This window comes from Macrobrachium rosenbergii, chromosome 5, assembly GCF_040412425.1.
Source record: "Macrobrachium rosenbergii isolate ZJJX-2024 chromosome 5, ASM4041242v1, whole genome shotgun sequence".
NCBI classification, from domain to species: Eukaryota; Metazoa; Arthropoda; class Malacostraca; order Decapoda; family Palaemonidae; genus Macrobrachium; species Macrobrachium rosenbergii.
In genome coordinates this window covers 54,764,638-54,780,621 of record NC_089745.1, presented here as the reverse complement: position 1 = coordinate 54,780,621, position 15,984 = coordinate 54,764,638, and the positions used below count along the sequence as shown (strand labels likewise).

Genomic DNA, 15,984 nt, shown 5'->3' with positions numbered 1-15,984 from the left:
TTGTTATGCATTTGCACCTTTTTGCTTTGTAATGTATTATAGTATTAAACATTTAATATAATAGTTTATTGTGACTCAATTTCGAGAAGTAATTATATATATTATATGTATATGCATTATATGTAATTTTTGTTATGGAATAACAATATAATTGAAAGTAATATTAAATAACAAATTATGGCTCATTCTCATGCAGTGAAAGCGGTATGACCTTTACAGTGTTTTTTTTTTTTCTTCTTCTTCTCTCTCTCGGACAAAATCATTTCCCCACCTATTTAGAGAGGGAAGAGCGAAAGAGTTCAGGCGGTTTGTTATACTTCAGGTATCGCGAAACCTTTCAGATTTGCACTCTTGTGGACTCTCTCTCTTTCTCTCTCGCTCTCTTTCTCTTTCGTCATTCCCATGGCTTCATATCGTCCCGTCCCATACTCCCGTTATTCAGTCGTTGTTTTGTGTCATCTTATTTGTGGGAAATACCATATGGGTACGTGACTTCTCTCTCTCTCTCTCTCTCTCTCTCTCTCTCTCTCTCTCTCTCTCTCATATGAAAGTGATAAAGAATTACAAAAGGAAAAGCTTTCTCTCAGGACACGAAGTGTAGCAGCTGCTGCGTTGGTGTTTGTATATGGTTTTTTTTCGCCTCTCCCTTTTGTATTGGTCTTTCGTCTTCGTAGCTGTCCTGCGCAGGGCTTGAGTGTCTTCTGTTATCTTTTACTGCTTTTGGCGTTGGCTATTTTTGGATATACCTTCATGGGAGACCGCAGAGTCCTTGATTTGGAGTTCGTCCTTGTGTTCCCATTGTTGCTAAGTGTTGTATGGTTGGGGTTCATTTTTGTTCTATCATGGCCGTTTGTGAAGGTGAATGTAAAATTATTGATGTTGGTCTTTCATTGTTTTGCAATGTCGGTAACGGAATTAACTTTTTTTTTTACCGTTTTTATTGTCGGATACCCATTGATTCAGAGAATATGGGGTATCGTGTTAGTTTACACCATTTTGTTTGTACATATTGTGAATATTAACATATAGTGCACTCATATTTATGTTTGCCTTTGCTCTCGCGCGTATGTGCATAAATGCATGCATACTAATGTATGTAAAATATTGAATTGCCTTTGCAAGAGGCCTCATTTTCATATAAAACTTCGCAAAGAACAAAGCTCACTTGAGGCAAGACCGGCCTTACCGACTTGCGCTAACTGCTTTAGGAGTGCGACTGTGTGGGCCGCGGTCATCTTTTATGTAGTAGGTTCTGATCCAGAGACCATGGTACCAAAATGAAACCACATTTCATAAATTAGCCGCATTGCGTAGGTTGAACTAGTGCCTGTCCTTGACCACATCATAAGAAAAGGGAGATGTAGAGAGAGAGAGGGAGAGAGAGAGACTGAATCGTCTGATAAAGTAATATATATTAGTTTTACACATGCCGTATGTTTGAATATCTCTTGCGAAAGATTTTCTATAAAAGACAAGTATTTTTCAAATATCAGTTGATAAGCTTAGGTTAAGTAGTAATTTATCTACGCTTTCTGTTAGCTATGTTATTTACAGACGTAAGTAAAAATATACTTTATAAATAAAGAAATGTAATCGGGTATTTTTGTGTTCATTTTCTTCTCGTGTTTTTTTCCTTTTGCAAATTACGTAGTATTCTTGCCGTCGCTTACTTCAGTAAGAAAATTTTGAATATTTTAGTGTGTGTATTGTTATTAAAAATTGTAAATTTGGCAGCGGTATTTGATGAGGAAAAACAAACTCAGGAGTGATAGACATTTGTTCTGGATGAACTGTTATTATGTTGTCTTTTTCATTCAAGATACTTTGGAATTGGTTATGCTGATGGAAATGTTGCGTGAGTTCACATCGAGCTGTTGCTATATGCAGAAACTGGACTTTACATATTGTTTTTTTTATGACGTCAGATTCTATGTTCGTATTCACTGATTACGGCTTAAGATTGCCCAAGTTATGTACCTGCATTTTTCTTACTCATTTTCCCGTCGGGAGTATTGCGAATGTTGTTTTGACGTGTAGGACAGACTTCCAGTTATTTCTCGTTACATGTTACAAAAGCCACACACACACACACACATATACATATGTATGTATATATATATATATATATATATATATATATATATATATATCTATATATATATATATATATATATATACATATATACATATATATATATATATATATATATATATATATATATATATATATATATATATATATATATATATATATATATATATATGGGGGTGTAATTATTGCCATTCAGACACGAGTGACGTGTTTTACATTCACAAATATTAAACCACTAATATCGTTCAATTTTACGTTTGGAATAACTTATAACCAAAGAGAATTATAATCGAAAAGTGCTTCTACTCCTTTGGTTAAGAAACAACGATAAACAGTCGACTTGTGAATCCTGTCCGGAGCAGGAGCACCTAACAGTTTCAATTCATGTAGGTTGTAAGTTATTCGTAAAGTGTAGTGAACTGAATAGTAACAACTGCGTTTATATGTATATATGTATGTATGTATATTATATATATATATATATATATATATATATATATATATATATATATATATATATATATATATATATATATATATATATAGTAAATATCATATATATATATTAACTTGATGAAATATCATGAGAGTTAACTTGATATGTAAACATACAGGAATTTACACACACACACACACACACACACATATATATATATATATATATATATATATATATATATATATATATATATATATATACACATATACATACATACATACATACATACATATATATATTTATTATATATATATATATGTGTGTGTGGGTGTGGGTGTGTATACGCTGTATTGCATTTTAATTATTAAAGTATCAACAGCTTTTCTTTGCACAGTACTCAGTCAGATTTTCAGAGAGGAAAGTTGTGTAAAATGTATGGTGGCAGAATAATATTCCAGAAAAAAGAAATAGAAGTTGGATGTCTCCTGTTGGATTAATCCTTAAATGACTTAGATTGCTATGAATGGGACCTACAGGAAATGCAACCCGGAGTGATTAACAGATATGACGTTCGCGATGTGAGATGATGTATCCAAAGTTTTTCACCAGAAAACATTGTTGCTGAGTATGGATAGCATACAGTATCGGAAGAGGTTACCTACGCGTTTCATAATGTTGGGTGGACCTGCTGTCAACACATTGTTTTACGGTGTGTCACTCATATGACATCAGGTGTTGGGTGCGTTTGTGATCCTAACAGGTTCGAGTAGGGTACATCGTATCCGTCCGTAGTCGTTTTCAGTTCGTTTAAGGACGAAAAGCATTGTAATACTTTCAAGTTGAAGAAGAAATGCAAAGAAGAGAAAGATTGAAGGAACATATTTTTTCCTTCCCCTGCAAGACGTCTTTGCCGTCCGTCCTGTTTCGTAAGCATCGGATTACCAGTTTGTTGGACTCTTTTCGACTCGGATTACCTGTGAGACTTCCGCTGCTCCGCGTTCCTTGTCGAAAGGACAAAAGAAGTTTGTCCTGTGTTGTGGGGGAGGAATGGTAGGAGGGGGTGAATGACGATGGCGACGTTTGGTGGTGTTGTGTTATAGAGACACAAAGAACTTGAAAGAAAAAAGACGAGGAAAATGTTCCTGACTCAGCAAAGGCACAGAGATTCAAGACCCTAAAATGGTTCGTCGCTTTTGCCGTCGTTGCCAAGAGCTGAACCCCCATAATGTCATCTCTCTCTCTCTCTCTCTCTCTCTCTCTCTCTCTCTCTCTCTCTCTCTCTCTCTCTCTCTCTCTCTCCGCATCCTGTTATTAGAAACTATTTATTAGAGGCCCAGACTTTTAATATATAGGTGCTTCATTGTTCTGGATTCTAAGAGCGCTTGTCGTACATATTAATGAATTTTATGTAAATTGTTATTTATGAAAAATTCACTTTTATTCGTTTTAGAGTTTATAATGGGTGCAAGTTGCACGGTTATTGTTATTTGGGCTTTTGATTTTCTGATCTGCTTAAAAAGAGCTGGTTGTTCTTCGTTCGTTAATCCGGTTACAACTTATACCTGAAACCCTTTCGTTGCTTTAGTGCGAAATAGCGGAATAGCTGACTTGTGTGTTAAGTTAGCATGGATCGGATGAAATGTCATTGTCAAAGAAAACAGTTCCAAAGGAGTTCGGCTTATTTCATGATTCTTTTTAATTGAAGGACATTTTCTTTCTTTCATCCATCACCCTTATTTACTGTGTTTCCGGCATTTTCAAAGAACTGCTTGCGTTTTGTAGGATTTGCCCAACTCCCCCCCCCCACCACCCAGAAACCGTTTCGATTATTAGAGATTGATATAAGAAAAAATTTCGAATAAAAGATGACTTCAGTGTGCTAGACTTAGTATTGCTTCTCATTTATGTATTGACGTTTTGTCTGTCTGTCTGTCTTATAGTTGCGTTTTTAAGTTTCCCTTTTTTATTTTTTCCTCATGAAAACTCGAGTTCCGTCATCCTGCCATACACTGCGTTTATTCCTCTTTCACAACCATTCTGTTATTGTTGTTGTTACTCAAGATGTGAACTCATTCTTATTGAAATCAGATTGTATACCTGCTTACTTGCTTCCGCAGAATACCCGTATAATTGAGTGATATTTTCGGGAAACTTATTTAAAACTATGTCGTCCTATCGAAATATATTTTATTTTTGCAGATGGTAGCTATGTGTGGATTCCAGCAAAAACGCCTTACTGATGATTTATGATATATATAAAAAAAAAGACTAAATAAGCTTAGAAACCAAAGACCCACCTTCCCGTCCCCTCCTGCACCTTGCTTAGCAGATGCATAAACACTTCAATGAAAGGAATGTCAAGTGTCAGAGTTGATTACTTTGATTGTAAACAATTACTTGGCTTGATATCTCGAGTTGTTTATGGAAACGAAGTCCATAACTTCACAAGGAGGACGAGATGTGTGTCTTTTAAGTGTCGCTGGACATATTTGGAAACAGAAGGGTCGTTCAAGATGCAAGGAAGTAAGGAGAGAGATTTTGTCTCTTTCTTGACGTGTCCTTCGGATAAAGATAAGATCATGCTCCTTGCATCCAACCGTGGGTAGTAGTGTGTGGGTATGCATGGCGGAATGTGCCGTCCGAAGTGGGAGTGAGAGTTCGTCTTAAGGGTGGTCGGGGCGTGACAACAGGATGGCACCGTGCCAGTTCGTATGCCCGTCTCCCCTTCCCTGTATTCATGTGCCCTTATGACAACTCTCCTACCCTTTCTATTTTGCATGACCCCCAGTAGGGTCGAGGGCCCGCTTGCCAGGTACTACACTCTCTTCAACTTTAGGGGCCTGCTGCATCCATATTTCCTAACTCATTACCATTGATCCCTCGATATAGTCTGTTGATTTTATTGATATGGGTGATGTCCTTTCTTACTGACGTAATGAGTATTTGTAATATTTTTGTACTATTGTGCACTCATGTGCAAACATGCAAACTCACGTTTACACTCAATATATATATATATATATATATATATATATATATATATATATATATATATATATATATATGTGTGTGTGTGTGTGTGTGTGTGTGTGTGTGTGTGTGTGTGTGTGTTTGAACTGGAAAAGACGATGATTTAAAGCTTTCTCAAGAACCTCTAGATTCCTGATAAATTTTCTTAATGGATTGGGAAAAGTAGAATGAGACCAAGGTTAATTAAAAGAATCGCCTAAGTTTGCTATTGCCAGAATGATAGAATTAAGACGGACAGTAGCTGCCTGAATGAATCACAGGATGAAATATCAGTAATTCTGAAGTAACCTAGTTTAGACCACATAAAATGTTATTGATACTTAAATGTATTGTTCAGTTGGAGGCAAAACCATCCATTAAAAGCCCCAGGTTAAAAGAACGATAGTAAATTTGAAGGTTCTCGTATAAATTCTTATTGTATTGTTAAAATACATTGTATTTTGTAAATACAACGTAAACTGCGAACGGGCTAATGTTTTTATTAAACACTAGATTGCAGTTATTTGTTCAGTGTTTTGCATGAAGAAAATCTCCATACTATTTTTTTAAGTACTTTCAACATATACAGTAGATCAAGTTGAAGCGCCAGTTGAGTTCACGAGGCCATCATTCATTTAAAGAAGGATTAACTTCTGAGTAATGAACGAGGGTCATACACTGCCCGGTAGGATTCTTTTTCTTTTATAGCTCCATTTCTCTCTACTGCTTTATCCTGTTCCTACGGCTTCTGCAAATGAATTAATGACAAAAATTGGTTAACTTTTGATTTATAACGAATAAATAAAGAGATAAGGAGAGATAAGTGGTAACTGTTTATGGAGGAGAGTGTATAGTAGGAGCTAATTACTGTAATATCAGACATTAGAAGGAGCAGAGAGAGAGAGAGAGAGAGAGAGAGGGATGACACTGGGCTCTTCTTCGTGAAGATAGGCGACCTTTCCAATTGAATTGATAGTCAGTTTTTTTCTGTTGGCATGTTCATGTTCTCCTTTCTTTCCCTGGACCGATGATCTTCAAGTCTTGGTGTGTTTTTACCTTATCAAGTCTCGTAGATCTACATTTCACGTCATTTTGTTCTTTACTGCAGTTTGTATACGTAGAATATATTTATATATATATATATATATATATATATATATATATATATATATATATATATATATATATATATATATATGTGTGTGTGTGTGTGTGTGTGTGTGTGTGTGTATGTATAGTGTGTGCGCGAATCATTATCATCATTATACCATATCCGAAAAGAGAGATAGCGGAATCTTATATTATGTCTGGCTTTCCATTGCCTCTCTCGTTCCTTTAATTCTCTCCTTCGTATCCACCTATCCTACCTCCTCCCTTCTCCCCTCTCGAAAATAATGACCTGACGTGAACTCCCTGAGCTAAGGGTTAAACTTAACTTACGCCATCTTAATGCCCACTCATTTAGATAAGTATGTTTTATAGTGCATTATCTCTCTCTCTCTCTCTCTCTCTCTCTCTCTCTCTCTCTCTCTCTCTCTCTCTCTCTCTCTCTCGGTCTTTTTCAAATGTATGCCAGTAATTAAGTAAGAAAGGGTATCAAAATTGAAATTTTATTTCTAATTACGATAATTCTTTTCATTACAGGTATGTTGAAGTGACACGGAAAGATGTGAACATTATTTCAGACAAGGTAAAAGCTATGGTTATATTTTTCCTTACCCTTTTGTATGGTTGATGTATACATAATGTACATGTGAGCTATTGTGGCTATCTGTACATTATCATATCGTTGACATATTGGACTTTTTTGTTAGTGCCCGTGTGTGCAGGTGTTGTATGAAATATTTAAGCATTGTCAATATAAGATGTAATAGCTTTTCCTGCCATAGATATTTGTTGTTAAAATATTGGTCGATGAAATATTTTCCAAGCGGATAAGAATGAAGTCTCTTTGGTTTGAAAATGTGTCCTGACTTACTAATGCATGATCCCTAGTATTATGTTGATTCTTAAGATAATGTTAATTGCTCTCTCTCTCTCTCTCTCTCTCTCTCTCTCTCTCTCTCTCTCTCTCTCTCTCTCTCTCTCTGAAATTGTGCCATTACTTAGGGATGCATGGTCTCGAATGTTATCTGGATTCGTAAGGTATTGATAAATTCTCTCTCTCTCTCTCTCTCTCTCTCTCTCTCATGTATTTCACGACTGTCATTCAAGATGTATTTAGTATCATCACGCCAAAGGCACTGGATATGGCCGACGCTGGTGGTTGGGTGGTTTGGTATCTCTATCCTTTGGGAGTAAGCTGGAAGGATGATAGGATAGAGAGTAGATGGCAATGGAATTAGGGTTTGGTGGATCAAACGGGAGATGTGAGAGAGAGAGAGAGAGAGAGGGAGAAAGAGAGAGGGAGAGAGAGAGAGACAGAGACAGAGAGACTAGAACTGAGGAAGGGAAGGGGGCTTGGCTTTATTGGGAGGGGGAGGGTTGCTTCTCTGTTAGCCGCCTGGAAAGCTTAAGGCGTGACTTGGGCGCTCGAGAAATGCACCTTTGATGTTAAGGAAGCGTGAGAGGAACACCCAAGTGGTTTGCCTGCACCTCTCTCTCTCTCTCTCTCTCTCTCTCTCTCTCTCTCTCTCTCTCTCTCTCTCTCTCTCTCTCTCTCTCTCCCCCCCGATATGACACTAACTCCCAAGCTTATTTCTTGATGAAATTTCAGTGACCCTTCCACTTTCCTAACCTTAGAAAACGAAGAATTAATAATTACTGCCGCCATATTTATTCTCGTATTATTGTATTTTTAAAGATTTTTATAGCTTTTGAGACGAAGAATTTTCTTTATAATGAGTGTTTCGTCTGAAACTCCCCACAGATTGAAGTGAATAGATATGGATTTTCAATAAATGAAAATCAAAGAATCAGTCGAAGCGTTTGTTGGGTAATAAGAGATAAAATTGGAAGCAGCATACGCTGAAACTCACCCGTAACAACGAGTTGTCTGGCGTCAGCATAATTTCCTTCATTGTGATCCTTTGGCACCCGCTGGTCTATTGGATCCCATTTGCACTGCCGAGCTTACGGTATTAAAGCAATTGGGGTTTTATGCATCTTTGTTCCAGCAAAGTTGCTCTATAGCGTGTAGCTCCCATTCTCTCTTCCCTCCTCCTCCTCTCTATCTCTCTAAATTAATTTTATGCAAAAAGGTTTCTGTTGAGGTGTACCAAATTTTTTATACATGAAAATATAGCATATCATCGTAAACTAACTCTCTTGAGCTGATTTTTACTTTTTTAAAGAAGTTTTCAAGAATAGTCGTTGCTTGTCGTTATAGTACAAAAAAATGCTTATTATCAAATGGTATCTGCAAACCTTGGGTGGGTTACATCTTACTATATGTTTGTAAGTGGATTTGCTACCAATTTTTTTACCTCTATTGTGTACACATATGTCGTGATTAGAGAGTCTGGTCACTCTCAAAAGTTAGTGTGACAAAACTATAAAGCGTATCGAGCACGGAAAGAAGCAATGTGGGAGAAGCGAAAAATAAAATTTGGTCTGAACAAAAACCTCTAAAAGAGGTTTCTTTGTGTTAGAAAGAAAGTTTTTGGAATTGGTCTCCCAGAGAATTCCGTCAAAATCTTGTGACAAAGTTGGCCATAGCGCCAAACTGCACTGGAATACCAGATCGGGGAACGTCCAAGGGCCGGAAAATTCTCTCTCTCTCTCTCTCTCTCTCTCTCTCTCTCTCTCTCTCTCTCTCTCTCTCTCTCTCTCTCTCTCTCTCTCTCTCTCATTTTTTGGCTAATTTTACAAGAGAGAAGGAAAGAAAAGTGACCAGGAAATGCAAGGTAAACTTTAGTTTTACCTTTGCCTGTTAAACAATTTGCCTACCAGTGTAAAAACAGGATGACTAGAAATCCAGAGTTATTTGACAGCGAAATCACGTAAGTTAACCACATTTTGATAATTCATTAAGAAAACAAATGTACTACCGTTTGGCAAATCACGAAAAAGAACGTCATGGTGTTCGTATAGAGTAACATTACTATTCCCATTCCTTTGTTATATTAGATTGTTAAATTATAAGTAAGATAAAGAGGAGGAACTATCTGTACATATGAAGAATGTTGGCCATTGCTTGTAATTATGAAATGAGTGGGGTCTTCGAAGAATGAGCGCAAGGGTCAAAATATGTCTTGCAAGGGAATACAACTTGAATTTCCATGAAAAAAAGGTAACTTTAAAAACATTGTTAGAGAACCTAAATGTTAGGGTACTTGGTTTCATGCATAGGTGTATTTTCAGATTGTCTACATTTTTTTTTTTAGAAAGTCACCCGTATCAGAAGAGGTAGCTAGGCTTGTTCTATTCCTCCCTCCAACACCGTTTCATGCGGTTCTAACCATTTTGTATTTGCTTTCAAAAATTGTGTTCATTGTCAGGAAAATGTGCATCGTACTTATGTTGAATGTGGTTTTTCGAACCTTTATATTCCATAGTGACTTACGTTTTCATGTTCCTGGTGCTATTAAGAATGATTTATTTTCTTGTTTATTTTCACAGAGAAATTGTGTTCCTCCATTCAAAGGTAGTTCCCAAAAAGATTTTGTGGTATCCTTCCATTCTAAAGTAGTTCCCCAAAGAAGTTGTGGTATTCCCGTATTCGAAGGTAGTCTCCGAAAGAAATTGTGGTATTCCAGCATTCTAAGGTAGTTTCCAAAAGGAAATGTGGAATTCCCAAAAGTTGTGGTATTCCTCGTTTTTAAGATAGTTCGCAGAAGGAATTTGGTATTCCTCCATTCTACGGTAGTTCCCCAAAGGAATTGTGGTATTCCTCTATCTGAAGGTAGTTCCCTACCGAAAGAAAATTTTTTTTCCACTGACATTTTGATATCCAGTACACGATTTTCGATTTTTCATTTGATAGAGAGACTTGTCCGTAAGTGATTGATTTGCAAAAGTCTAATTGTCGAATTATTATTTTTTATGCAAATATTTTGTCGTCTCTTGAGTTTATCCTTATTTATTTATTTATAATTAATAACTTTTGGAGTCTTGCCTCAAAAGATTCATGTTCATTAAGTTTATGTGATGGTCTTTGGTATGTCCATAGTATACTTTTTATTATTAAAAGCAGCCGTTTAAAAGTTCCGCCTGAGGATGCGTTGGTTAAAAGCAGCCATCGTACGTTCCTCGCATGCACAGAGGGCTCTGTCGCCGCTTGTATGTCATGCCGTAACGGAAATCAATGATATGTTGGGGAATGTCTACAGTTACTACAGTTAGATATAACTTTGCTCTAGATCATTTTTATTCAAAGTTAAGACTGGTACACGTCATATAATTATATGGTAGAAGTTGGTTTGGTATTTTAATTACGCATGGACATAACTTTGGTATGGCCAGTAGCACTCAAGTTTTTCGTAGTAATGATGGTGGTGGTGATGAGTTTTTTTAGAACCAATTATTATTATTAATATATGTACCATTTTCTGTTGGTGAATACATGTTTATTGTATGTGCTATCATCATTTCATTTTCGTCAAAACAAGGCTTGCATACTTTCATGAAGACTGTGAAGAGATCAGTTATATATTCAGAAGTGGTGAACCATTGGGTGAACGTAAGAAGGATTTGGATTTAGCATTCCTTAAAAGAGGGCTTTAGGCCCCTCTCAATATTCCATTAGATTTGTTGTTGTTCTTAGCGGACAGAGTAGGAGCAGCGATTCCTGGTTTTGTTGGGATTTTTTTTTTTTTTTTTGTGAATATTAAGGAGTTTGGGTATTCAAATGAAATATTCCCCGTCAGGAAACTCCTGGGGGCTTTTAACTTGCCTTTAAAGTTAGGATGGGATGACTAAAAACACCTACCAAAAAAATGCCAGTTAAATAAACATGACGCTTTTTTTCTTGGGGCCGGAGACGGGGACGGTTGTCGAGTGGAAGTGAAGTTTGTCTGGAAGTTTCTGCTACTCCAACACCATCCTTCTCCTCCTCTTCCTCATTCTTAGTTTTCACCGATAGAAAAATGAAACCGAAGGCTTAGAACTTCGAAATGCATTGAGACGGAATGATGAATAGAATGAAGTTGTTGAGACAAGAATGAAAATGCTTCCCTCCGGCATGTAAACGGAAGCCATTGAGAAGGCTTGGCATTTTTCTCACATCATTTGCTTTTATTTTATCTGAAACTGGATTGAAGCCTGACTTGTTTATATCGTAGCAGTTCGTAGACGGTTGTTGTCGATGTTTTTCTTGGCTATTCCTCCTTGGTAATTGACTTATGATTCCTCTTGAAAGAGAACGCCGGCTTCTCATTTATTGTTCAAACTTATACGTCATTAAGTGCGTTTGCTTTCTTAACAAGAAGAGCTGACGAACAGCAGCGGTTTCTAATTTTCGAACTGCATCTTGTGGTGTTGCATTGTTCCCGGAGGCCAACGGATTTTGACCACTGCCTACCTGACTGCTTGCCTTCCTGCCTCTCACAGATTCCTCCCCCTCCCCCATCTCCAGCAAATGGTCTTCACCCCATCCTTCTCCTGCCGATGTATTGCAACAGGACGTGCCAGAGATTCGCGCGGTGGTCCCAGGTTGATGTATTTGCGGGAGCATGAAAGACGGGCTAAAGCCATTTTAGTAGCCGTTGCAAGAGGTTGTGAAGGCGATCTAGTGGGGATAATGGCATGCCTCGCTTATTTAAGGAGGTATTTTCTCATAGGAGTCTGGTCAGGAGATGACCCCTCTGGAGAGGCAGGAGAGAAATTTTAGTTAGTCGAATATATGTTGGGATAGATTTATTTTATCATAAAACAAGATGAAAAATTGTCTGTTATACCTTTTCGGTCGTAAAACCTTTGTTTACAAGTACTGAGGCAATGGAAATTTACTTATTTGTTGTTGGAAGGTCAATTTACTTACTATTTCTCGTATAATTCTTGATTTGTTTATTGGTGGCGGTAAATACATTTTCCTACAAGCCATATGTGGTTTTTATTTTTATCAAACAATATCGAATATCATAGCAATTAATCCAAGAGCAGTATCACTTGTAAACATCGTGAAAACTTGAATGATAAGAATGGGAGTGCAAAGGAATCTGGAGAGGGAGTGTGACTGTTATCGAGATTTCACAGATGTTGATAATTTTTATGTATAATAATCTCTTGATATAGAGAACATCAACACATGCCCTAGTCCGGACTTGCGGCTGTTACATGTATTTTGTTTTATTTATTTACTTTTTTTATATGAAGTTCTAAATGGAGGTTGAGAGGAATGTAGGAGCCGTGCAGACATGTAATTGTTATGCATAACGCATCAAACGTTTTCCTGGAGGAGAAGAATGGGGGCGGGTAAGGCAAAGTCGCACCTCGGAATAATACATCTTTTCCATTTGTGTCAAATCCCCTTTCATTCCTCCGTGGGAACTTTCAAGCTTCACGCCAGATGGAAATATCTCTCTCTCTCTCTCTCTCTCTCTCTCTCTCTCTCTCTCTCTCTCTCTCTCTCTCCTGATTTTTCCTTTTTTAATGCCATTTTCTTGTAAATTGTCTTATCGTTGCGTTTTGCGTTTTTCATTCTTTTCTTCCTCTCTTCGGCTTAAATCATAAACCCTTTTTCGTAGTTTTTTGTTATTTTTTATCCCTCTCTTCACTGTTTATGTATTGCAGTATTTTTGTCAGCTTTGCATTCCCCGCCAAATTTTTTTTTTTACATCTTTCTTATCTGTTTTTCTAAATGTAGTTTTATTTTTTACCAAATCCTGATGACCACCGTTTTCCATCCATCTCAGATTCCTTTCCACCGGACTTTCCGTAATTCCCCATTCTTTACCTTCTTTGAATGCTCCTGGTTTTTACGCGATTCTTTTGTAAGTATAATCATTTACCTTTTTAACGTTTTCCTTTTTTTTTTTTATAAAGCTCCCCTTTCTCACACAATACTGGTGTTGTCTCGTGTTCATCTCCTTGTAGCTTTATCTTCGAATCCTTACACCGGCTTATTTTTGTTTCTCATTTCCAGCATTCAACTATTCCTTCCACATGTCCATCTGCATTTGGTATCTAGCCTATATCCGTCAAGTCCTTTCCTTTTTCACTGTCCGAGAAATCCTCCATCTCTGTCTCTTGCTCTCCTCGCCTCACCGAGGTAGAGAGGTCGCGTGTCCTTTCCTCCATTTCTGCAACTGCTGCTTTAGGTCGAGATTAAAGCCCAAGATTCGATGGAGAAGTGTGATGCATTTCCTCGTTCCTCCTTCAGCTAATATCTCTCTCTCTCTCTCTCTCTCTCTCTCTCTCTCTCTCTCTCTCTCTCTCTCTCTCTCTCTCTCTGACAGTAGTAATAAGGAAATATTAGGGACTAGGAAGATGACAAGGAAGGAAGTGTCATTACATTAGTGACTTAATAAGAAAGAAGAATGTAGTTTCATTTTGCGCTTTGTTCCTCTTGCCCTTTTCGTCTCATGGCTGTTTTCCCTTTTTTTTTATTACTTTCAGCGCAGTTGTCTCTTAGGGTTATTTGATTTTGAAAATCTTGGAATATATATACAAATGTGTGTGTATACATGCTTACATACATACATACACATTGCATATGTAAGAGAGAGAGATTAATGGCCCAGTGTGAGTAAGATCTTCAAAGATTTGCTGATAAGCTTGGTGTGTGGGTATGAAATTGTCGTGTGTGTAAGTTTTCGGCTTATGGGGTTCATCCACAATTCAGTGTTTATATCCTCCATGTTGTCCTTTGCATAACTCGGTGAGACAAGAAGTTAGATTTCTTCTCTCCCTCATATGGAAAATAGACTCGGCCAAAATATAGAAGCAGACAGCTGAAAGAACTGAAATGATCAGTAAATGTCGAGGAAAGTCGAGAAAAATATCTGCCATCTTAGAAATTGTCACATTCCCATTCTTCTGACCTCCCATCTATTTGTCGGCTCTCTCTCTCTCTCTCTCTCTCTCTCTCTCTCTCTCTCTCTCTCTCTCTCTCTCTCTCAGTATTGGGAGAAATGAAGAATAGGTCTGTAGGAGGTTTAAGGGGGTGTTGTTAGCCTGTATATTGCTCTAAAACAAAGACACGAACAGTTTCCTTTCTTGCCTCTTGGAAGTATTTCGAAACTGGAAATGAGAAAGAGAGGTTTAGGTATTTTGGAAGCACCTCATGCAGAGAGCCGAGGATGCTTGGTGAGGCAGCAGAATGCTACAGAATCCCGTAGGATCGGTTAATTAGATGTTTTGGTTATATATATTAGGAATAATTAATGAAATAATAGTGTAGAACCAGGGGGACGGGCTCTCTCTCTCTCTCTCTCTCTCTCTCTCTCTCTCTCTCTCTCTCTCTCTCTCTCTCTCTCTAATTTAAAGGATTTTGACCCAGTCATCGATTTGTGGGTCCTGTGGGTTATTTCCGTAAAATAGGTGTTATCGCTGTGTAAGGTCGTTAGAGGGCGGTCGTTAGGCAGGTTGTGGTTGCAAGCCGCCACCCTGTCGATGCCTCACGGGGATTTTTGATTACCCCACCTTCCCCACATATCCCCACTCTCCCATTTTCTTATTTGTATTCCAGTAAGTGCGCCGCTCCTTTTTATCGAGCATTATGGCGTGACGTTTACAAGTTGTCCGTCCGCTTGTCGGTCAGATGGAAATTTTTATTCCTTGCTCTCATTCGGAACTCTTTGTTCGTAGTGACTAATCATTGTATTATCTCTCATTCACAAGTTACATTTGTTAAAAGAAGAAGCATCTTGACCCTAGTTTGTATCGTTTTCCATTTTTCTTTTCGGTCTGTTGCGGCTTCTTATACCGTTGCTGTTTATACAACTGAAAGATTCATTACTTAAGAGAAATGAGGATGATAATAATGTACTTCGTTAGTCTTTGAATCTAAGTATCTCTTTTGCAACCGAAGGTGTTCAAGAACATCGTTGTTCTTGCATCTTTTGAACAGATTTTCCCTTCCAATACGATTTCACGCACTAAATGTTTTGATCATGTTCATTTGATTATTGGCTGTCGACGCAAGAAATTAATTGCATTGTTTGCCGTTTAATTATTATCATTATTTGTGATTTTATTTGTAAACATTCAAGCCAACATAAAATTACTTATATTGGTTACCTTTTCCATTTAAGACTTGGTTAGCGATTGCTTTGCTTCACTCTTCTTATCCTTGATGAATACATCGGAAATCTTTTGGCAGTGCCTTCTCCTTCCTCTGCCTCATTCCTCTTCGTCCCTCCACCCACATTACTGGACATTGGCTTTTGGCGTTTCCAATCAAATCGTAATCTGGGGCCAACAGTGGAAGTCTGCGGGTTTTCATTAGCGAGAGATGGAGGAGGCAGAGTGAGCGACGTGGTTTTCGATACTGAATGATTATTTGTAGAGTCAGCTCACCAAACAGCGATTTTCTCTCTCTCTCTCTCTCTCTCTCTCTCTCTCT

At 37.6% G+C, this 15,984-nt stretch overlaps 1 protein-coding gene across 19 annotated transcripts in view; it reads left to right on the top strand.

Moving 5' to 3' along the window:
• LOC136838808 (protein muscleblind-like) overlaps window positions 1-15,984 on the top strand; it is a 496,719-nt gene that overhangs the window by 272,685 nt on the left and 208,050 nt on the right. Inside the window, exon 4 of one of the 19 annotated variants that reach the window (XM_067104404.1) lies at window positions 7,185-7,230. The exons of the other annotated variants lie outside the window; for them this stretch is intronic. Coding sequence (XP_066960505.1) covers window positions 7,185-7,230 — 46 coding nt within the window. The remainder of the gene's footprint in view (window positions 1-7,184; window positions 7,231-15,984) is intronic. 19 annotated transcript variants of the gene reach the window in all.